The 23,320-nt window shown below is 40.7% G+C and overlaps 1 protein-coding gene across 1 annotated transcript in view; it reads right to left on the bottom strand.

Moving 5' to 3' along the window:
- LOC143280060 (serine/threonine-protein kinase Nek8-like) overlaps positions 1 to 23,246 on the bottom strand; it is a 32,262-nt gene extending 9,016 nt beyond the window's left edge. The window contains exons 1-12 of the mRNA XM_076584553.1: positions 22,896 to 23,246; positions 19,967 to 20,172; positions 19,302 to 19,357; positions 17,038 to 17,214; positions 15,801 to 15,850; positions 14,968 to 15,049; positions 11,586 to 11,794; positions 9,012 to 9,088; positions 7,561 to 7,733; positions 5,234 to 5,378; positions 3,263 to 3,339; positions 1,131 to 1,248 (exon numbers count right to left, since the gene is read on the bottom strand). Of these exons, the coding sequence (XP_076440668.1) occupies positions 1,131 to 1,248; positions 3,263 to 3,339; positions 5,234 to 5,378; positions 7,561 to 7,733; positions 9,012 to 9,088; positions 11,586 to 11,794; positions 14,968 to 15,049; positions 15,801 to 15,850; positions 17,038 to 17,214; positions 19,302 to 19,357; positions 19,967 to 20,172; positions 22,896 to 22,942 (1,417 nt within the window). The 5' untranslated portion in view covers positions 22,943 to 23,246. The remainder of the gene's footprint in view (positions 1 to 1,130; positions 1,249 to 3,262; positions 3,340 to 5,233; positions 5,379 to 7,560; positions 7,734 to 9,011; positions 9,089 to 11,585; positions 11,795 to 14,967; positions 15,050 to 15,800; positions 15,851 to 17,037; positions 17,215 to 19,301; positions 19,358 to 19,966; positions 20,173 to 22,895) is intronic.
- Between the last annotated feature and the right edge of the window lie 74 nt (positions 23,247 to 23,320).

Here is a 23,320-nt window from a genome sequence, read left to right as displayed (position 1 = left end):
TCACGAAATCTGATGACGAAACTTTCCATTCGACCATTGACACGTTCGCAGTGCCCGGTGTAACTGCGATTGTTATGCTACCCCATGAGGAAAAACATGGAAAAAATTTTAATGGTCGAAACCGCTATAGCGTTCCGTCGTCCAGAATGCTACCTTACGTCAGGAACGCTATAGCGTTCCATCGTCCGGAGTGAGTTAAACACTCAAAAGTTCTTAACTCATTCAACCCTGCACCCAAGCACTGCTAGTGTGTCAAAATACTGTTTCATTAAATCAGTTTCCACAGTTCCTGCAAATGCATAAACCACAAGCAAAGAGAAATAACTTCTACAGTGCTTCCAGCTTGTCCCACACAAGTCAATTTTTTAGGCAAATATCAGTCGATTTCAGTACATTTTCCACATTTTACCTCATCAGTATGGCAGGGAAGCCTACTGAGGCAGTATACTCCCCATGGTAGAATGGGTTAATGTCTTGCAAGGATGCACGGTTACATTTACCAACACAAACACACCCGTTACTTTTTTTTTTTAATGCAATGCTGTAATTTGAGATGCCATGGAAGAATCAGTTCAGCGGCGGACTTTTGATCCAGTGTTCACCGATGATCATGGTTCGAGGCCTCACTTTCTCATGGTGTTGTGTCCTCGGGAAAAGGCACTTTACTCTGATTTTCCTCATATCTCTCTGCCAAGGTGTGAATGGGTACCTCACTTTGTTTGGGGAAGGAGGAGACTGGACCCCAATTTAGCTGTGGAAGATCACTTTCCATCAATTTTCTGTCAAAAAACAATAGTTTGATTTTGTCTTTTGGACAATGCAGTCTGCTACACAGAAACTCCAACACTTTGTCGTTCCCTTGCACACACAAACACAAGTAAGCATGCACTGACACAACTCCACACACACACACACACACAAACACACGCACACTCACTAGCCACACACACACACACACACACACACACACACACACACACACACAGCACTCAACACACATACACAAACACAACACTCAACACACACACACACACAGCACCCAACACACACACACAAACACACACACACACACACACACAGCACTCAACACACATACACAAACACAACACTCCACACACACACACACACACCATTGTCTCCCCTGCCCCAGGCGAAGACCTCATGTTCATTGGTGACGGCCAGGACGTGAGAGGCCCCACAAGACACCTGCACCACTTCATAGCCCAGCAGGGCCTCCACAATTTTGGCCTGAAAGTGTACCACATGATGATGATGATGATGATGATGATGATAAGAAGAAGAATATTACTACTACTACTACTACTACTACTACTACTACTAATACTACTGCTTCTGCTACTACTAAGAATAATGATGATGATGATGATGATGATACTAAGAATGATAATAATAACAATGATACTACTACTACTGATAATATTGATAACAACAATGTCACATCTCATGACAAAATCAGATATGAGTACTAAACCCCCTCGTTCACCCACCCCATTCTAGCTAGAGAGCAGTGTGGGTTGGGCTGCTTGCACGAGATTTTCAGTCTGTCTCAGTCTCAGTTCAGGCTGTCACTGAACTGAGATCAGCCTCTTCCTTGTCAACAAATGACAAGATTCTGGGCTTTTCGCCCGCGACTGTCAGAGGAGGCAGCCGTGCCAGTCTTTGGCTCTCTTCAGGGCTGTTTGCCCGTCTGGACGCTTGTAGTGGGGATCAGTTTCCTCCGAGTGGTCGTGGTCTCTGTGTGCTCTGTGTGAACTTCCAGCCTGGGGGTAGTGGTACCTCTCTGGAAGGTAAGAGGAGACTGTAAAGATAGTCCTAACCTGTGTTCTGTCTGTCTGTCTTGTGTTCATGTCCGTGAATGAGAGAGAGAGAGAGAGAGAGAGAGAAAGATAGGAGGGAGCGAATATTTGAGTAAATATAATACTTTGCTCTTTTATGTGCATTTGTAGGATGCGTATGCATTTTTAGACATAAATTTTATAAGAATGTGATAAAATATTTGTTACGTGTATTAAAGGGTTCAACCGTAAAATCTAGATTTAAGTCTTCCTTGTGAACCCCTTCAGTTATTCGTTCTATTAATGTGTGCGTATGTGTGTCACTGTATTATATATGATACATAAGCAAGAATATTCCAAACTACCCCCCTTATCCTTTTCCGTTATCCTTGCTCTTGGGTGTGGTTGTTGTCAGCCTTTTAAACTTCCGAAATTGCGCAGCTGAGTAAAATTGATCTATTCTGTAGCCCATGTGTTGATCAGGGAGGGGTTAAACTGAAATTTTGTAAGATTTGTTTTCTTTACGAATTCTGGGCTGGGTACATTTAGGTTGTTTAATTGGGGTTGTCCAAAAGTGAATCCTACCAGTGGATAATAGGCTATATACAGTGGTTTCAGCATTCCCACTTTCGTGTTTATCCACGGACTTCCCTACTCTTCCACTGACCCTCCACTGTCTCCCCGGGAACCCCTCTGCCTGCCTTTGACTTCCTTGGTCCAGGCCTCCGTTGGCTGCTGCCGCCTGCCGCTGGCTTCCGTCGCCAGCGTTCTCTGGCCTGGCGCTCAGCTGTCTGGGTGTTCTGCTCTTTGTCTTCGTCGTCACTGCTCTTCGTCTTCGGCGTCACTGTTCGTGTTCGTCGTCGCTGTTCTTCGCGTCTGTCGTCACTGTTCTACGTCGTCGTAACTTACTGTTCGTCTTTGTCGTCACTGTTCTTCGTGTTCGTCGTCGCCGTTCTTCGTCGTCGTCACTTACTGTTCGTCATCGTCGTCACTACTTCATCATCACTACATCATCAACGTTGTGCTTGTTTCATATCTTAATTTAAAGCTCTGGGTTTTTTTGTGGTTGTGTGTGTGTGTGTGTGTGTGTGTGTGTGTGTTATATTTACCCATTCTGTTATTTAAGTGTTGTTGCAGCTGGGGTTGTGGTTATTGTTTGTGGGCAAGCTAGGTGTGTGATTAAACAAATGTATGTGAACCCTGCATTGTTGTAGTCTGTGTTTGTGTTGTCTGGGTGTTAGTGCTGGGCTGGGTGGGGGTTTCTAGTCCGCTCTCTTATAGAGCGTGACAAACAACAATAATAACAATAACAATGACACTGTTACTACTACTGGTAATAATGATGATGACGATGATGATAATGATACTACTACTACTACTTCTACTACTTCTGTGTGTGTGTGTGTGTGTGTGCATGTGTGTGTGTGTGTGTGTGTGTGTGTGTGTGCACACATACTTTTGCTTACCTGTGTGACATCATTATAGTTGCCATGACCGAGACATCCATTGGCTCCACTGCCATAAGTCATCAGTATGCCGCGATCTGAAAACACACATCCAGACTCCTGAATTCTCTCTATGATAATACGCACACACATCCTCAAGTCTCTTACTGTGATCATGTATGCATGTGCCTGTATATACACATGATGTGTGTTTGTATCACCTTTCGTGTGCAGAAATAGTGTGTGTCCAAAACAGACAGTAATAGTCTGTGGGTGTATGCATTGGGGGTGTGTGGGTCTGTAAAGTGTATTGTGTTGGACGGGCGCCATAGCCGAATGGTTAAAGCGTTGGACTTTCAATCTGAGGGTCCCGGGTTCAAATCACGGTGACGGCGCCTGGTGGGTAAAGGGTGGAGATTTTTCCGATCTCCCAGGTCAACATATGTACAGACCTGCCAGTGCCTTAACCCCTTCGTGTGTATACGCAAGCATAAGATCAAATACGCACATTAAAGATCCTGTAATCCATGTCAGCATTCGGTGGGTTATGGAAACAAGAACATACCCAGCATACACAACCCGGAAAGTGGAGTATGGCTGCCTATGTGGCGGGGTAAAAACGGCCATACACGTAAAAAGCCCACTCGCGTATATACGAGTGAACGTGGGAGTTAAAAGCCCACGAACGCAGAAGAAGAAGTACTGTGTTGTAATACATTGTAACGTATTGTACTGTACTGTACTGTATTGTATTGTATAAGGAAAATGGATCATTCCCAAATTCTAGGGCCTTTCATGCTTTGTTCTCGTGGTGACTTCAGTTTCAGTCCCCCCCCACCCCCAACTTCCATGATTGGGGTGAGTCCTATTACCCAAGGTCTCCAGTTTCAGCAGATTCTTGGGGGAGTCTTGTCGGAGGGACATGATGGCGGTATCCAATCTGGCTCAATGACTAAGCAATTGCTGTCGTCAGGTATGTGCAAAAGATGTATGTATATAACGTTTCAATGCCCCCTGGGGTCACAAGAAATAAACTATTTTGCCTCACCTTCAGTAGGTGGTTTGGCATGTGGTGACCTGTGTGTGTTAAGTCAGTACAGGAACTTTTTTCTTTTTTTTTTCTTTTGCTGCCTCATCATCTGCACAGTTTCAGTAGCATTACTCCCACGCCGCTCATACACGGCCACACCCGGGTTTGTCTGTCACAGTCCCAGCGTCGGCAGTCCACAAGGAACCATTGATGTTAGGTCACCAGGAGGCCACACACCACAGGAGACCCTGCACTGCTGCTGAGTCACTTTGGTGGTGTTAAACACCACTCAGCAGCAGTGCAGGATCTCCTCTGGTGTGTAGCTTCCTGGTGACCTAACACTGGTAAATGGTGCGGATGATGGGGCAGGCAAAACAAAATGATAAATAAAAAAAACAAGAGAGGCAAGGCCTTCAAGACTCACTTGTGATAAATTAAGTCCCCTAGCATTAATTACAGAGTAATTTCCCTTTTTTACTATCTGCACCAAAACGTTTGCAAAATAAATAAAAATTCCATGCTTAGCAAAAGAAGTTCCTGTTTGAACAAAAAATGATAATAATGACTCCTCTTGTTGTTGTCAGAATAAAAGGTCAAAGTGCCAAGTTTAGAGAATACAAAAAATATAAATATAACAGTAAATGCAGTTTGCATATAAGTAGGCTTCTTTTTTTTATTTTTTTTGTGCCCATCCCAGAGGTGCAATATTGTTTTAAACAAGATGACTGGAAAGAAGTGAATTTTTCCTATTTTTATGCCAAATTTGGTGTCAACTGACAAAGTATTTGCAGAGAAAATGGCAATGTTAAAGTTTACCACAGACACACAGACACACGGACACACACACACACACACACACACACACACACACAGACAACCGAACACCGGGTTAAAACATAGACTCACTTTGTTTGCACAAGTGAGTCAATTAAAAAGAGAGAAGAAGAAAATGGACGACTGACCAGTGAGACAGGCGGTGAAGAGGTCCCCGCAAGCCACGTGCTGGATGGTGACGGCAGCCTGACCCTCCAGATAACGGGGGATCAAGGTGGGCTGGGCACTGTCCATGGAGCCAGGCAATGCTGTCTCCCCCCCTACCCCCACAGGCTGTTGGGAAGAAGAAGAGGGAGGAGAAGGAGCAGAAGAATAAGATGATGTAAAAAAAAAAAAGAAAAAAAAAAAGAAGATGATGATGATGATGAAGAATAAGAACAAGAACAAAAAAAATAGTACATTTATATAGCACTTTCAAACCTCTGACAGCACTTCACGCCAATAACTCAGTCGAACACAAAACACACTAGAATATACACACCTTATACTGTTGCTAATTCAATCTGAAAAGTACACACTCTCTCTCTCTCTCTCTCTCTCTCTCTCTCTCTCTCTCTCTCTCTGTCCATAGGTAGGCAGGTAGCTCAGCAGTAACAGATCAATGGAAGGACGAATGGGTTAATGGATGGAAAGAGAGAGACATTTCATAAAAGCAATGATCCACGGTCATTGTTAATTCTGCCTTTATGACAAGGAGCATGATCTGACACAGGAAAGCACATGTCCCCTAAAGTGTAAGATACATTAACAATGACAATAAAACAACAAAACATCTCCCCAACCTCCCAGACAAACAGACAACCATGCTTGGTAATACATAAACAATAACAATGCAAAAAAACATCTTCCCAGCATCCCAGACAGACTGCCACGCTTGGTGAGACATAAATGACAATGAACAAACAAACAAAAAAATCCCCAACCTCCCATCCGAACAGAACGGCCATGCTAGGTGATACATAAATGATGATGATGAGAAAAAAACACATCTTCCACACCTCCCAGACAAACAGAACGGCCATGCTAGGTGATACATAAATGATGACGATGAGAAAAAAACACATCTTCCACACCTCCCAGACAAACAGACGGCCATGCTAGGTGATACATAAATGATGACGATGAGAAAAAAACACATCTTCCACACCTCCCAGACAAACAGACGGCCATGCTAGGTGATACATAAATGATGACGATGAGAAAAAAACACATCTTCCACACCTCCCAGACAAACAGACGGCCATGCTAGGTGATACATAAATGATGACGATGAGAAAAAAACACATCTTCCACACCTCCCAGACAAACAGACGGCCATGCTAGGTGATACACAAACAATAACAACGGGGAAAGAAGTCTCCCCCACCTCCCAGATGTAAACAGATGGCCATGCATGGTGACACATAACCAACAATGAAAAAAAAAAAGTCTCCCCCACCTCCCAGATGTAAACAGACGGGCATGCTTGGTGATACATAAATGATGATGATGAAAATAATAAATAAATAAAACACATTTCTCCAACCTCCCAAACAAACAGATGGCCATGCTTGGTGATACATAATAACAATGGAACAAAAACTGTCTCCCCCACCCCCCAAACAGATGGCCATGCTTGGTGATACATAAATGATGATTATGAAAAAAAAAACGAAAAAAAAACCCCGTCTCCCCCACCTCCCAGAAATACAGTCCGCCATGCTTGGTGATACATAAATGATGATGATGAAAAAAGAAAAACAACAACAAAAAACATCTCCCCTACCTCCCAGACAAACTGACAGTCATGATCAGTGATACATAAACAATAACAATGAAAAAACAACAACACAACAATGACAATGCAAAAACATCTGTTCAGTCTCCCAGACATCTAAGCCATGCAAGGTGATACATAAAGAAAACAAGAGAGGCAAGGCCTTCAAGACTCACTTGTGATAAATTAAGTCCCCTAGCATTAATTACAGAGTAATTTCCCTTTTTTACTATCTGCACCAAAATGTTTGCAAAATAAATAAAAATTCCATGCTTAGCAAAAGAAGTTCCTGTTTGAACAAAAAATGATAAAAATGACTCCTCTTGTTGTTGTGTCAGAATAAGAGGTCAAAGTGCCAAGTTTAGAGAATACAAAAAATATAAATATAACAGTAAATGCAGTTTGCATATAAGTAGGCTTCTTTTTTTTTTCTTTTTTCTTTTTTTCTTTTTTGTGCCCATCCCAGAGGTGCAATATTGTTTTAAACAAGATGACCGGAAAGAACTGAATTTTTCCTATTTTTATGTCTAATTTGGTGTCAACTGACAAAGTATTTGCAGAGAAAATGTCAATGTTAAAGTTTACCACGAACACACAGACACACACAAAGACAACCGAACACCGGGTTAAAACATAGACTCACTTTGTTTACACAAGTGAGTCAAAAAAACTGGAATAAAACCCTCCTCCCCCACCCACCTCCCAGACAAACAGACGGCCGTGCTTGGTGACGGCCGCCCGCTGTGTGCGTCCCGTGGCCACCTGCACCACCTGGGTATCTGGGGAGGGGAGGGGAAGACGGGTTGGCAGTGACAGCCCCCCTCCCCATGCCAGCACCGAACTCAGGGCCCGTGGCTTTCCCGAGAGGCCGTCTGGAGAGAGGCATTGATGTCTACTTTTAGTAGGCTGTCTTATGCCTATTTTATTCCTGTGCTTTAACTGGTTTTTGTATTGCACATGTATGGCTGTGATGATGTATGTATGATTTAATCAAAGTTACCTTTTCAAGGTTTCTGTTGTTGTTGTTGTTGTTGTTGTCTACTGTGGTTATTTATTGTACACATGGGTTGCCATCTAAGCATTTTATGTCTTTTATGTATACATATTGAATGACTGTGATGTCCGTGTATTGTTTATGTGTTTTACACCACAAATGAATTTCTCTGGTTGAGATAATAAAGTATTCTGTATTCTTAAAATACCATGTCACACTTACATTTGCTGTGTGAAACAGCTCAGTTAAAATAATATCATTCAAGCCAGTCCCAAAGCAAAATAATAATAATGATAATAGTAATAACAATGAAACTTTTCTACACCAGACAAAGTAAACAGAAGAATAATTTAACATTTCTACAGCAAATTCCTCAAGTACAGTCCAGAATGCTGTGTATTTCATGGGTAAAAGAGGGAAGAGAAAATGGGAAGAGAAAAAAAAATCAGTTTATGCGAGATTTGTAATCAATTCATGCTCTAACAATCTGTAAATATTCCATGCTTTGAGAATCTTTTCGCACTCAAATATGACATGTATATATATATATAATATATATATCTACACATGCGCATACATACACACACACTCTCTCTCTCTCTCTCCATCTCTCTCTCACACACACACACACACATTCTCCCTCTCTCTTTTACTCTCTCTCACTTTCACACACACACACTCTCTCTCTCTCTCTCTCACACACACATAGACACACATATATATACACATATACACACACACACACACAAACATTCTCCCTCTCTCTCTCTCTAACTCTCTCACACACTCTCTCCCTCACTTTCACACACACACACACACACACACACATTCTCCCTCTCTCTCTTACTCTTTCACACACTCTCTCACGTTCACACACACACACACACATACACATATGCATTGTATCTCTCTTACTCTCTTACACACTCTCTCTCTCACTTTCACACACACACACTCACACAAACACACACACATTCTCCTTCTCTCTCTTACTCTCTCACACACTCTCTCACTTTCACACACACTCACATACACAGAGACGCAACACAACACAACACACACACACACACACACACACACACACACATTCTCCCTATCTCTCTTACTCTCTCACACACACACTCTCTCACTTTCGCACACACACACACACACACACCTCTGGCAGAGCCGATGCCGCGAGCAGATGCCCTGCTGCGACTGCCGCCAGGCATACTGGACAATGGCCTGTGTATCCTGCACACAGACACAATAACAGTGGAGTGTTGGGCTAGAGGTAACACGTCCGCCTAGGAAGCGAGAGAATCTGAGCGCACTGGTTCGAATCACACTGGCAGTCGCCAGTATTTTTTCCTCTTCCACTCGACCTTGAGTGGTGGTCTGGACGCTGGTCAATTGGATGAGACGATAAACTGAGGTCCCGTGTGCAGCATGCATTTTGCGCATGTAAAAGAACCCATAGCAACAAAAGGGTTGTCCCTGGCAAAATTCTGTAGAAAAATCCACTTCGATAGGAAACAAATAAAATTGCAGGCAGAAAACAATACACACACACACAAAAAAAGGGGGTGGCACTCTCAGTGTAGCAACACGCTCTCCTTTGGGAGAGCAGCCCGAATTTCACACAGAGAAATATGTTGTGACAAAAAGAGTATCGGTAATACAAATACAAATATACAGCACAGAAACAATGCTTTTGCTTCCAGTCAGTCAAATCAAATCTAATCATGTTCCTTCCGTCTTGATATGACCCTATGGAGTTGGTTGGGCTTTGAGCTACAATGTCATCAAACCATGTTGCTTAAAGCCCAGCAGAGACCGCACAAATTTCTGGATTGAATTCCTGTCAAATCTTAAACACAGTTGAAGAGAATTTTTTTTTAAATTAATGTTGAAAGGTCCACTAAAAGATAGAAAAGAAATAAAAAGCACCTCACCTATGTGTCACTCAGTCCATATAAAATTCAAATCAAGTTAATTTCTCAAAATAATGAAAAAAATAAAATTAAAATAAATAAAAAGAGGCACCCATATCTGTTTCAGTCCATGTCAAATTCAAATCAAGTTAAAAATAGTGATTTTCTTCAGGATCTGAAAAAAAAAGTATTCAGAGAGACAGCCCAGTTTCAATTAGTAAACGGCTGTCTATTACGTCAGTGAATGCAAAAATGAGAAAACAAAAACATTCTAATTTTGGCCCCCTCCCCCCAAACCCCTACCCAAATTCCTCTACTGAAAAAAAACATTAAAAAAAGCAACAACAAAAACAAAAAAAACAAAAAAACTATGCATAGACTAAATCATGCTTTAAAAAAAAAAGCATATAAAGAACAATTTGTAGGATACAGGTTGCCAGGAAGGCAGAAATAAATTTCTTCAAAACACAATATATATTTTTTACAATACATAACTTACTACAGAGGCTTACACCTGAAATAATGCAAAATACACACAGAAAGTATGGAAATAGTGCACTGCATTTTTATCAGAAGCAAAGCGAAACCTTTCACCATATGACCAAGGGTTTCATCTGCCTCCTCCTCCTGCCCTCCTTCATTCCGTAGGAAATATCTGACCACTGATGCAACATCTAGACTTGTCGTTTCTCTCATTCTCTTTCGCCTTGACGACTGTAACTCTCTATTGTTTGGTTTGCCTGCTTCATCCATTCAGTCCCTTCAGCGCATACAAAACTCTGCTGCCCGACTCGTCCTCAGAAAGAAATATCTGAACACATCACTCATCTTTTGCAACATCTCCACTGGTTCCCTGTCTCACACAGAATAAAGTACAAGATCTACACTCCATCTCGCTCTCTACGATCAACTTCGGATCCACTATGTTTATGCATACCCAGATTCAAACACTCCACTGTTGGACGCCATTCTTTCTCTGTCTCTGGACCTTACATTTTGGAATGAACTTCCTCTTTCGCTTCATCAGGTCTCCGTACTCAGCTCTTTCAAGTCTGGCCTTAAAACCCACCTCTTCACGAGATAGCCTCCCTCCCCTGCCTCTTCCATGTATTCAGTTTCTTCTTCAGTTTTAGAGTTATGCATGCGTGTGAATGACTGGTGTGAAAGCACTTTGGTTTGTCTCTGCATAAGATTCTGTGCTATATAAATACTATTATTATTATTATTCATTCTTTTCCTCTCTCCACCATTTTGTTTTACCACTCCCACACCCCCTCTTTTCTCCATCACCCCTCCCTATCACCTATACTTAACACACTGTCTACATCATTCCCCTCCAGTCTACCCCCAGCCCCTCACCCTCCTAAGAAGCTGAAATAGAAGAAAGACACTGAGAAGGTAACAGTCTCTCTGGCAGTAAAACAAAAGAAAAAAAAATGAAGCAAGTTATTTCCTTGTCATGTAAATGACATAGGCCATTTTGCTGGCGTCTACATGGAGGTAAGTGTGTGTGTGTGTGTGTGTGTGCGTGTGCGTGTGTGTGTGTAAGCAAACTATCTCCCAATGACACACCTACCCGACACAAGCCACTTTGCTGGTGTCTCTGTGTGTACCTCTGTTTGAGCGTGTGTGCAGCTCTGTATGTATGTGTGTGTGTGTGTGCCTCTGTGTGTGTATGTGTGTCTGTGTATGTGTGTGTGTGTGTGGAGGGGGTGGGGTGGGGGGCGTACGTGTATGCACCTGTGTGTGCATGCGTACATGCATGTGTGTGTGTGGTGTGTGTGTTGAAGCAAAGTATCTCCCAGTGACACGCCTACCTGACACAGGCCACTTTGCCGGTGTCTGTGTGGAGGTTCATGAGAGCGTTGACGACGATGGGGCAGGCCATGATCTGGTTGATGTGGGGTCGGCGGGCCGGGTCCAGGTGCAACATGCTCAGAATGAGAAAGCGCAGCTCTTCGCTGTACTGATCCGAGATGGGCGAGAACGTCCCTCGCATGATCTTCAGGATCAACGCTGGCAGGTTCTATACACAGATGAAGCAGATAATGTTTTTTTTTATTGATCTATAAAGTTTTATCTCTCAGACTGAGCATCTAGTCATACAGATGAGCCAATAAGCCGAGGTCTCATGTGCAGCATGCACTTGGCACACTAAAAACTAGCCCACGCGCAACATAAGTAATGTCCTCTGGCAAAACTCTGTGGAAGAAATCCGGTCTGATTGGTAAACAAATATACATTCATGCACTCAACACTTGACTAGGCATCTACCCAGCAGATGTGGTGTAGCATATAATATGGATTTGTCCAAAAGCAGTGACACCTCCTTGAGAAACTGAAACTGACACTGAATTAGAACTATTCATGTGTGTGAATGACAGGTGTCTAAGTGCTTTCGTTTGGCTCTACAACAAGATTCAGCACCACATAACTACTTTATTATTATTGTTAAAATGTCCTCTTTAAAAAAAAAAAAGAAAAAAAAAGGCAATGTCATCCTCTTAAAAAAAAAAAAAAAAAAAAAGGGCAATGTCCAGTTTGTAAAGATGAATGAATTCAGTATGACAAGCAGCAAATTTTGCTCTCTTTTTTTGCTGTTATTGTTGGTGTTAGAAATTTGTTCAACATCAAAATGGATGTGCGTGTGTCTGTGTATATGTGTGTCTGGGTCTATGTGTCTGTGTGTGTCTGTGTCTGTATCTGTGTGTGTCTCTGTATGTGTCTGGTGTATTTAAACAAAAAGATGCTTAATTAACAACCAGCTTTTTGAGTCTTGAGTCAGGTTACTTCAGTACCTTCACAAGAACGCAGAAGATCAGCTAGCTAACTTCACAGTGAGATACGTACAGCAGAACATACAAATCTTTCATCACTGTGCCAGAACGTAAGGCACAGGTCCAGACTCAAACTGTTACTGTTGTGGGTTTTTTCTCCATCATTGTTTATGGTTAAAGGTTAAAGGTCCCATAGCCTCTCCATCGATTTTACACCCACCACATGTCACATCCAAAAAAAAATGCCAGTCTCGCATCTACTGTTTACAGAAGCTTAGAAATATCCAGGTCAATCCTATCATTCTAAATGGTTTTTACTGATGCTTCATTGAATCGGTTTTAACTTTCTCTTTTATCTGCTGGCACGGAAGTTTAAATGTGAAGAACAAGAATACATTGAGCAAAATTGTGAATGTGTCCACCAAAATAGTTGGGGACAAACAAGAACCTCTTAATGATCTGTACAAACAGCGTGTGAAAGAAAAATCAACACAGATCATAAGTGATGAAAGCCATATTCTTTCAAAATATTACAAACTTTTACCTTCAGGGAAACACTATCGATTTCCCAAACTAAAAACCTTTAGAACCCAAAACATTTTCATACCCCAGTTGATTCATTTCTTAAATAACAGACTAATTAACACACAGGCGTTGTGTGTGTGTGTGTGTGTGTGTGTGTGTGTAAATGTGTGTATGCATATCTGTTGGGAGATCTATATCTGTATGTGTGTGTGTGAGGGGGCGAGTGGGAGGATGGGTGCGGGGAGAGGGGTGGGGGGGGGGGTTGTGTGTGTACATGTGTATGTGTGTATGTTTGTATGTGTGTGTGTGCATGCTTGTGTAAGTGCGTGTGTGTGTGTGTGTGTGTGTGTGTGTGTGTGTGCATGTGCGTGCATGCACATGCAAGGTTATGTGAATTATATAGTCGTTCATGGATTTTAAATACTGTCGAATAACAACTGGTTTTAATCATGTACGTCGTTGTTTTAACCATAGTATGATATTTTCTTCTGTTGAGAATGTTGATGTTTTTGACTTTTTGCATTCATTATCAGTTGTTTCACTTGTCAGTTTAACGACTTTTCTTTTGCAAAGTCCTTTAAGTAATTTCCTGTAATTGGTGGTTGTTGTTGTTTTTCAAATTTCACCCTCATTTCACCCTCATTTGCCCAGTTTCCCCCAACCCTCCATTCATTCATATCTCCCACCCCTTGGGATAATACTCAAATGTATCCATGAATACTTTAACAAAATGTCTTCAATCACCGATATGTGTGACGGGACATTCGACAAAATTCCTCCTTTCTTCTGTTGTCTTAGTGTGCTTATCGCACTGGTTGATTTGTGATTATTGTATAAGATTGATTAGCATTAACTTTGTATCTATGCATTTTATGTTCCTTATGTATTTCTGATGAATGACTGTGAAAGTATGTAATCATAACATGTGTATGATTGTGATCATTGTATGAAAGGTCCTTATCAACTAAGCATTTCAGCATTTTACATCTTTATTGTGTTTACATTGAGTGACTGTGATTTTCGTGTATTGTTTACATAAAATACACCACACATGAATTTCTCTTATTGAGATAATAAAGCATTCTGTATTCTAGCCTTTTACAACCGTCAGGGCAGTGAATTTGTATGTAGTGTGTGTAGGGCTCAGCATAGGAAGGTGGGGCCCGACCCTCTCCTTCCACAGCTGAAACTTTCCCAGCTGAAGTCAGGTGCCTATTCACCCCTGGGTAGAGTGATGAAAAACCAGAGTAAAGAACCTTTCCCCAAGGACACAACACCATGCCAAAACATGGTCTCAAACCCTCATCTCTGGTCTCCAAACCCTAACCAACTCTGCCACAGCATCCCCCAGCTGTTGCTGATGTGTCATAAGAGAAAAGAAGAAAAACAAGAGAGGCAAGGCCTTCAAGACTCACTTGTGATAAATTAAGTCCCCTAGCATTAATTACAGAGTAATTTCCCTTTTTTACTATCTGCACCAAAACGTTTGCAAAATAAATAAAAATTCCATGCTTAGCAAAAGAAGTTCCTGTTTGAACAAAAAATGATAATAATGACTGCTCTTGTTGCTGTGTCAGAATAAGAGGTCAAAGTGCCAAATTTAGAGAATACTAAAAATATAAATATAACAGTAAATGCAGTTTGCATATAATTAGGCTTCTTTTTTTATTTTTCTGTGCCCATCCCAGAGGTGCAATATTGTTTTAAACAAGATGACTGGAAGGAACTGAATTTTTCCTATTTTTATGCCAAATTTGGTGTCAACTGACAAAGTATTTGCAGAGAAAATGGCAATGTTAAAGTTTACCACAGACACACGGACACACACACACACACACACACACAGACAACCGAACACCGGGTTAAAACAAGAAATTAATGATTTAAGGACACTTACTGCAGCTTCAAATGCTCTCTTGAGACTTGCTAGTTCATACAGAACACACCCCAGTGCCCAGATGTCGCTTTTCTGGTTGTATCTGACCGCGGTTAAAGACAACAGGGGCAACTCCACAGAAACAACAACATGAACACGACAACACCACCATTACATCATGATGTGAAAATATAAAAGCTTTCATATGCCCCCAAGGGGTTTCCTGAAATAAACACATCATGTCTTGTCTTGTCTTGTCTTGTCTTGTCTTGACACTGATTCCTGAATCTGTATTGTTTTCACTTCTTTTTTTCCCCCCTTTCTTTGACAACAGACACACTGTTTTCATCCATCTGACTGCTGCTGACAGGTATACTGGTCAGTGAAGAGCTGCCATCTCATTGAGATAAACTCAAGATCACATGCCAGAATGCCAGTTACTATTCTTTTTTTTGGGGACTTCTTCCTCTTGGGATTTCATTCCCTTTGATCATCAAAGCAATTACCTGTACATCATAAAATGATATATAAACAGTAGGACCTGCAGTTAAAACCAATGCCAAATTGATAGTTTACCAAGGTTCAGCAGTCTTTTTTTCTCTTTTTTCTGTATAAAGTCACAAGAACAATATTAAAGCAACAAGAATTTTTTGTAACTTGAACCCATCCTATTTACTTTGCCTCAACATGTACAGAAAAACTGTTTACAGCTCTCAGTAAAATGAACACAAGCTAGTGTAATGTTAATATAAGAGTTTCCTTGGCAACAAGAACAAAATAATCTGTCGTGAGTCAAGACACTGAGGAGCTAGAGCACCAACACTACTTTAAATCCAAGCTACTTTCAAGGATACGGTTTTCCTTCACATAATTCTGGTGAGATATAACATGGCGTCCCAACAACCTGCACACAGAAAATGACAGGGAAAGCTTCAGTTTCCAATGGTAACATCCATTTTTCAGAGCCGGCTACATACAAAACATAGGTGATTACATAAAAACAAATTGAAATGCTCTTCCTTAATCCTCTTTGCACTGGTTGGAGCATAAGACACCAACAAATCTTCTTCACCTGTCATTTTTGGTCCTGAGCTAGCCAGCTGATTTTTTTTTTTTTTTTTATAGGTCTTGCCTGCTATTTTCATCTCCTCTTCCACAGTTCTCCATGTGCCCAGTGATCTGCCTCTCTTTTCCCTGGTGGAGCCCATCTGAGGGCAGCAGAAGGATGGTTGATTTTATTCACCTTCAGGATGTGGCCCAGCCACTTCCAATGTTCCTGTTTCACCTCATTCAAAATGTCTGTGTATTTGCTCACTTTTTTGTTGGTGACATGCTGTTCCCAGTGAATTCTGAAAAGACGCCATCCTTCTAGACAAAAGCTTAACTCATTCTACGCCTGGTACAAGTTCACTCATACCATGATTACTTTGCATGTGGACCAGGTACGAGTATTCTCTTACCCACACTATTCTGATTTTGTTCAGTCTTGTTTGGTAAAGTTGACATTCTAAACTGAACCGTTCATGGATTCTGGAAGCATGAAAATGATCAACCAATCAAAATCAACAATTCTCCATCGATTTTCACCATTTTAGAAAACCACCCTGTTTTTTCCGCAGTGGTCTCATGTAGTACTGGTCCAGAGGAGTTACAGCAGACATGTAAGTGTGGGGTAGAATGAGTTAATCATGATGTGGTTTTTAGGGAGGAATAAATGAACGGTGAAACTATACTTTTCAAAAAGTCAATATTTTGAATGTACTGATTGTACCAGCAGTGCAGCAAATGCAGGATTATGGCAAATTAAGTCATAAGTGTGTGTCCTCAGCAAACGTTACTGCACTTGCTTCAGACTTACAGTTTAAACTTCGCTCTTAATATGTGAGTCTTTTTAATAACAGTTGCTACTTTTTCTTTTCTTCAGTCTAGCGGTGCAAGCTTTGCTCTTAGTGTGTGAGTCCTTGAAATAAATAGTTGCTATTTTTTCTTTTCTTCAGATTTACTGTGTAAGCTTTGCTCTTATAGTGTGTGAGTCTTTTAATGATAGTTGCTGCTTTTGTTGTTGTTGTTGTTGTTGTTGTTTAGACTTACAGTGTAAGCTTTGCTCTTGCTGCTAAGGACTTTGGAGATGCCGAAATCCCCGATCTTTACTATCTCCTTCTTCTTGTCCAAAAGAATGTTTTGCGTCTTGAGGTCTCTGTGCAAGATCTGTTTGGAGTGCACGTGTTGCAGGGACAGCACCATCTGGGCAAAGAACTTGAGGATCTCCTGCACAACATTCAACATTCAAGATTTACTTAATCTTTCAACCCTTTTCTGGCACGCAGAGAATTTCAGAAAACAACAAAGTCAAGAACACAACTAGGTTTACTATAATGTTTGCATGAATAATGTAAAATAAAGGCTAACAACATGTCACAGAGAGAATTTCAGAAAATAACATCATCAAGAACACAACTAGGTTTCCTATGATGTCTGCATAAATGATGTAAAATAAAGGCTAACATTCTTTCCTCCACATGAAATTTGTCCTTTGCAACATTGCAAGTTTTAGTGAAAATACTCTCAGTCTTAACAGAACCCCAACTGCCTGCAGAAAATAATAAACAAAATGAGAAATACAGACTTGGGACATAAATATTTATCAGGCAACAATCCTTTGAGAATATCAGAAATATGTTCCATGATAAAACGAAATTTATCACCAACAGTAGTCATGTCACATCTTTTTTTGTACAACGACAGTATTCTCTTGGAATTGCATTTACCCCTTCCCCTCCTGTTTCAGTTGGTGAACCGTGATTAATCACAAAACCAGCAAATGTGGATCATTTAACCTCCCTACTTTATGATACAACCAAAAATTATCTGATTTACCCGAATTACACAGCTTAGGTTTATATGAGCCCTTTCCCAAAGAATAAAAAAAAAATGATGTACTGACATTACCATCACTAAATCATACATAACAATGCAGGTATCTTCAGAAAAATGAAATGATGTCATGACCTGACCCACTTTATTACAAAGTTTACATTTTCTTTCTGCTGATATTATCTGACTTTTAGACGGAATTTACCTATCAATTTTGATAAGTTTTGCTTATTTATGTCATTTCTTGTATGTAAATGTTTTACACAAACTAGGGTAGGTTCTCAATGCCTAACTAGTGCATTCGGTTTATACATAATAATAATAATAATAATGGATACTTATATAGCACACTATCCAGAAATCTGCTCTAGGTGCTTTACAAAAACGCTTTTGATAACATAAAACATTATATCTATGTTACATGCACACACCAAAATGTGACCGCACACACACACACACGCACGCACGCACACACACACACGCACACTGCATACATACATTTTAACATACATGTGTATCTAACAGCTACCCTAACACATACGCACACATAGGCAGGCACAAACTTACATAGACACACGCACACACAATACACATTCATATACATGCATGTAGTTGTGGACCTGCCACAACTGAACTTATTGCTGAGGGAAAAGGTGAGTTTTGAGACGAGATTTAAAAGATGCGAGGGAATCAGAATGACGGAGGTTATCAGGGAGCTTGTTCCACGTCTTTGGCGATTGAAAAGAAAACGATCTGTGTCCATAGGTCTTACTTCTGACGTGAGGTATCCTGAGAAGTCGAGTATCAGAGGAAGAACGGAGCTGGCGAGAAGGGGTATAGATATGAATGAGTTCAGAAAGATATTTGGGGCCAGATCCGTTGACTGCAGAAAAGGTCAGAGTGGATAGCTTATAGTCTATTCGATCAGAAACAGGCAACCAGTGGAGAGACTGAAGGAGAGGAGAAACATGGTCAAATTTAGAAGCTCTGCAAATGAGTCTGGCAGCGTTATTCTGAATTCTTTGGAGTCTGTCTAACAGGTATTTGGGAAGGCCGGCCAAAAGAGAGTTGCAGTAATCCAATCTTGAGAGAACCAGAGAGCATACAAGTGTCTTGGTTGCATCGGTTGATATACATAGGTCAGGCCTGTTGTTGTTTTTTGTTGTTGTTGTGTCTATTAAGTTGTTTGTTTGTTTTGTTTTTTGTTGTTGTTTTTTTTTTGTTTTTTGTTTTTAAGTTTTTACTAAAAAGATGTGGTGTACAGTATATGGATCAATCCACACACTTGAACACCCTGAAACTGAAACTGTGACACAACACTGGCAAACCATAACCAAACCAACATAAAATTGTAGAGAACAAAGAGAAGAGGACAAGGGGGGTGGGGGGGTTTACTTGGGGCAGGAGGGGTGAAGGAGGGGCAGGTTGGAGAGACAGAGACATAGGGAGCAGGTGGGGGGCAGACAAAGAATGCTGCCTACTTCTTCTTCCAGTAAATTTCCATTCCGGCTTTGGAGGTACTCCAAAACAGTTCCACCTGAAAAAAAAACAAAAAAAACCCCAAGGGGAAGCAATTAATATATATAAATAGAGAGAAAGAGAGATGCGTGTGTGTGTAGGGTTTCAGCCATCAAACTGTCAATAAGTGATGGTAACTTTCATATCTAAAATGTGTCAGTGTGACATACACCCTTCTATCAGCAGATAAAAAAACATCTATATATTGCTATTTCACTCACTGATTCAACAGATAGAAGGCATCTACACATTGCTATTTTATTACCTCAATTTGGAAACACTGCATGTACATATCATTATATGTGTTATATATATATATATATATAGAGAGAGAGAGAGAGAGAGAGAGAGAGAGAGAGAGAGATACAAATGATCGATCATTTTCACGTGAGAACTTCTAAATGAGAAAGACACATTAATTACATAGTTCTGTAGACAAATTTCTGATAAAAACAAAAGAAACAAACATACAAAATGAAAATTTCTTTGAAGTAGTTTCTACTATATCAATAAGAAAAAGATAAACAATTATGAGGTAAGTGCATGTCATAAAAAAAGAATAACAAAACTGGCGAAAATGAGTGCTGGTTCACAAAAATATATTAAGAATGAAAGTAGATCAAAATACCTTGTGCGTATTCCATGACAATCATAAGCGCTTTGTCCTCCAGGAAATTTTCATAGTACTCGATGATGTTGATGTGGTGCAGCATCGACAGAACCTTGACTTCATTGAGTGCAGCTTGTCTTTCCTCCTTCGTCATCTGTTCCACTGGAATTTGTTTGATGATCACCAGTTTTTTGTCTAACAGCCGGCAGCAAAGATGCACTGTCCTGCAAAATGCAGAATGTTCAACACAATTACTGAATGAAAAGTCTCAAATCATAAAATAGCTCAAGTCATTGTGACTGTATGACAATGTCAGCACCTACGCATTTGCAAAAGTGTGCAAAAATCCCTGGTACTTGTCATGAAAAGCTGGTATTTGTCTCGACTACCTTTTAGATATTCAGTGATGGTCTCCAGGTGTGCTGATCATTCTGCTGAGACATCTCATCTTCCTCTTCTTCTTCTTCCTTGGCTTGGACTGGGTTCTAAAGAACATGTGTAGTCCAGCGGAGTCTGCTGAGCTAACTGGGTGTAATAAGTGGGGTGTCCATATCTCAGAAACAACTTGATGTAAATGGTTAAAACTATGTAAGTGTGATGCTGCTGGTTAGTTGTTCATAGCTGAGCCAGTATACTGACCCAGACCAGCCTGGAAGAGCTCCAATGAAAGCATATCCGTGAGGCTGGTGGCAGGTTGTATCACTGGCACAAGGTTCTTGGAAAGAAACAATTGCAGACTGCCCATGGGGGGTACATTCCTGGAACAGTTTTTGGGCTCCCCTTGTCTGGCTATCCCTTCTGGTGTAAAATAAGAACTTATCAATATCGACCATATTCCTATTGATTTTGTACAACATGGTGAGGCGGCTGTGTTGTCTTCTTTCTGCAAGAGGTTCCCAGTGCAGCAAACTAGTAGAGCATACTGGTAACACAGCCTGGTGACCAATCACTGTAGTTACTGAAGACATTGTGGGCTGCCCTGCAATGCAATTTCTCAAGCGCCATGACGTCTTTATGACAGGCCGAGTCCCAGACCATGGGATGAATACTCTAAAACTGGTCGGACTATGGTCTTGTACATCACTGCCTTAACGCTGATGAAGCATTCACGTAAATTCCACCTCATAAAACCCACAGGTCTCTTGCCCTTGCTGACCATGTTGGCAATATGTTTTCCCCTGGACAGTTGCTCTATGATGGTGACGTTGAGGTATTTGCTGGATGCTGTTGTTTCCAGTGCCTGTCCATGGAGGCTGTACTTTGTTGGTATTACAGCATTCTTCTTGCTTGAGGAGATGCAAATGACGGTGTATTTGCTGGGGTTGAAGCTCATATGCCAGAGTGCTTCCCATTGTTCCAGAGATAAAAGGTCTTCTTCTTCTTCTTCTTCCTTTATACAACCAACATCATTATATTGATGATTCTGTTGTAGTTTGGGGAGGCTGCTGAGGATTGCGCTGTTGTGAGGATTGAAAAAAAAATTTTTTTAACCCGGAGAGCGCGATGAGCCACGATCGTGGCTTTCCCGGTAAAGTGCGATGGGCCACGATCGTGGCTCTGTTTACATAAGGTCCGACATCGTACGGCTATGCTCGGCAGCCTTCGTAAAACTGCCTCGTTCTGGTGTTACTGCCTCCCTGCTTGTGTTTGCACAAACTTTGACCGAGTTTATAAGTCCAGATCTTCGTATTTTTTGTAAACAATGAGTGACACTGAAGTTGACAAAGCTCAGGAAATGAGTGACCTTGTCACTAGTGATGATTCATTTGCTGACAGGGATTCTGGTGAAAACGGCTTTGTTATTTTGACACTTGGGCATGCGGGCTTGCTTGTTGTTCATTCAGTTTTGTGTCTCCAGCCACAAAAACTGGGGGGTGGGTGATGGGGGTGGGGAGGGGTGGTAAAGTGGGTTAGGCATGGGTCTATTGCGATTTCTTGACCAAATCAAGCTAGAAAACTGGAAATTATTTTGATTTAAAGCATTCTTGCTGCTTTTGAAAGCAACATGAGCTAAAAGAAAACATTTATATCTGTTTTTGCTTGTGATTGCATAAAGTATTGTAGATGTGCGCGTGCGTGGCGTCGGTGGGTGTGTCTCAAACAAATAATACAATGCTTATAATTTCATTGTTTCAGTTATATTCATATCATGATTCTGCAGCCAGAACATTTTTTGTACAGTTTAATTCCAATTTTGAGATTTTAACTGTGTAAAAGATGTGAAAATACCTATAAACATTGTGGTTGACGTTTTTGGAAAACGAGTGTGCAAAATTTGTTAATTATATCCTATGGAATATCTCCAACTACATACAAGGTACAGCCTTTTTCTTACTTTTACCTGATTCTTCATTCACTCTACTTTCCAAAAATGTATAGGTTTACCTATTTATTCTTACTGATAAGCATACAAATGCCCCAAATCAGAGCACAGGTAGCGGAGGCAAACTATCCCTTTGTTTTAAGCATGATTTCTGTAAGTATGTTTTGTTATATCCAGCACTTTGAGGGTTAATTGCCTACTCTATCGATCTATCTTCTTGTAGTTGGAGGCTTGAGAGGAGGTAATTTGTTTCAGAAGACAGTTATCAGCAAAGATTTTGGTGATGCAAAACTTGACAGCATTGGGAACGTCATTAATGAAGGTGAGGAACAGAAAGGAGACAAGAACTCTACCGTGCAGGACTCCTGAAATAATGCCGACCGACGTACGTTGATATGTTGCCCTCTTGAATCACCTGTTGCTTGCACTAATGAATGTGCAGTAAGCACTTACCATTTGTATCATGTATGTTTATAAACTCATGTCAAATACATTTTGATTGCTGGGAAAACTCTGTGGGAAAAGACAATCTTTTGACAAGTTTCACACACACACACACACACATACATACATACATACACACACAGAGAGTGAAACATACACATTGATGTGAAAAATACAAACCCGTAGGCACCACGTCCAACCACACGAATTTTCTCATACTTTTCCATTGTTGTTATGAAACGTGCTGCCTACTCTATCGATCGAATTTCAAGCAGACAACATCATGATCTTCCGGCCATGCATGCATGTTTGATTATCTCCAAGTCCACCATCTTCGTTGAACGTGTAAAAACAACTTCCGTAAACAATATACACGATGGTTCAGGGTCACTTGTGTCGAATGAATTATTTCCTTTAGTACAAATGAATAACCCAGATATAATCTCAGAGATCTGACGAATATGTACAACAAAAAAAGTTAAGTTTTCAAAATACTGTAACAAAAAAAACGTAATTATAAGTATTTTTCAGAAATATTTTGTCTGCAATTGGTAAAGTATTATTGTGCACAAGAGTTCTACCAAATAAAAAATTCACAGTTTGAG

Source organism: Babylonia areolata, chromosome 3 (genome assembly GCF_041734735.1).
Source record: "Babylonia areolata isolate BAREFJ2019XMU chromosome 3, ASM4173473v1, whole genome shotgun sequence".
NCBI classification, from domain to species: Eukaryota; Metazoa; Mollusca; class Gastropoda; order Neogastropoda; family Buccinidae; genus Babylonia; species Babylonia areolata.
The sequence above is the reverse complement of the archived record's forward strand: the minus strand, read 5'-3'. Positions and strand labels throughout refer to the sequence as shown.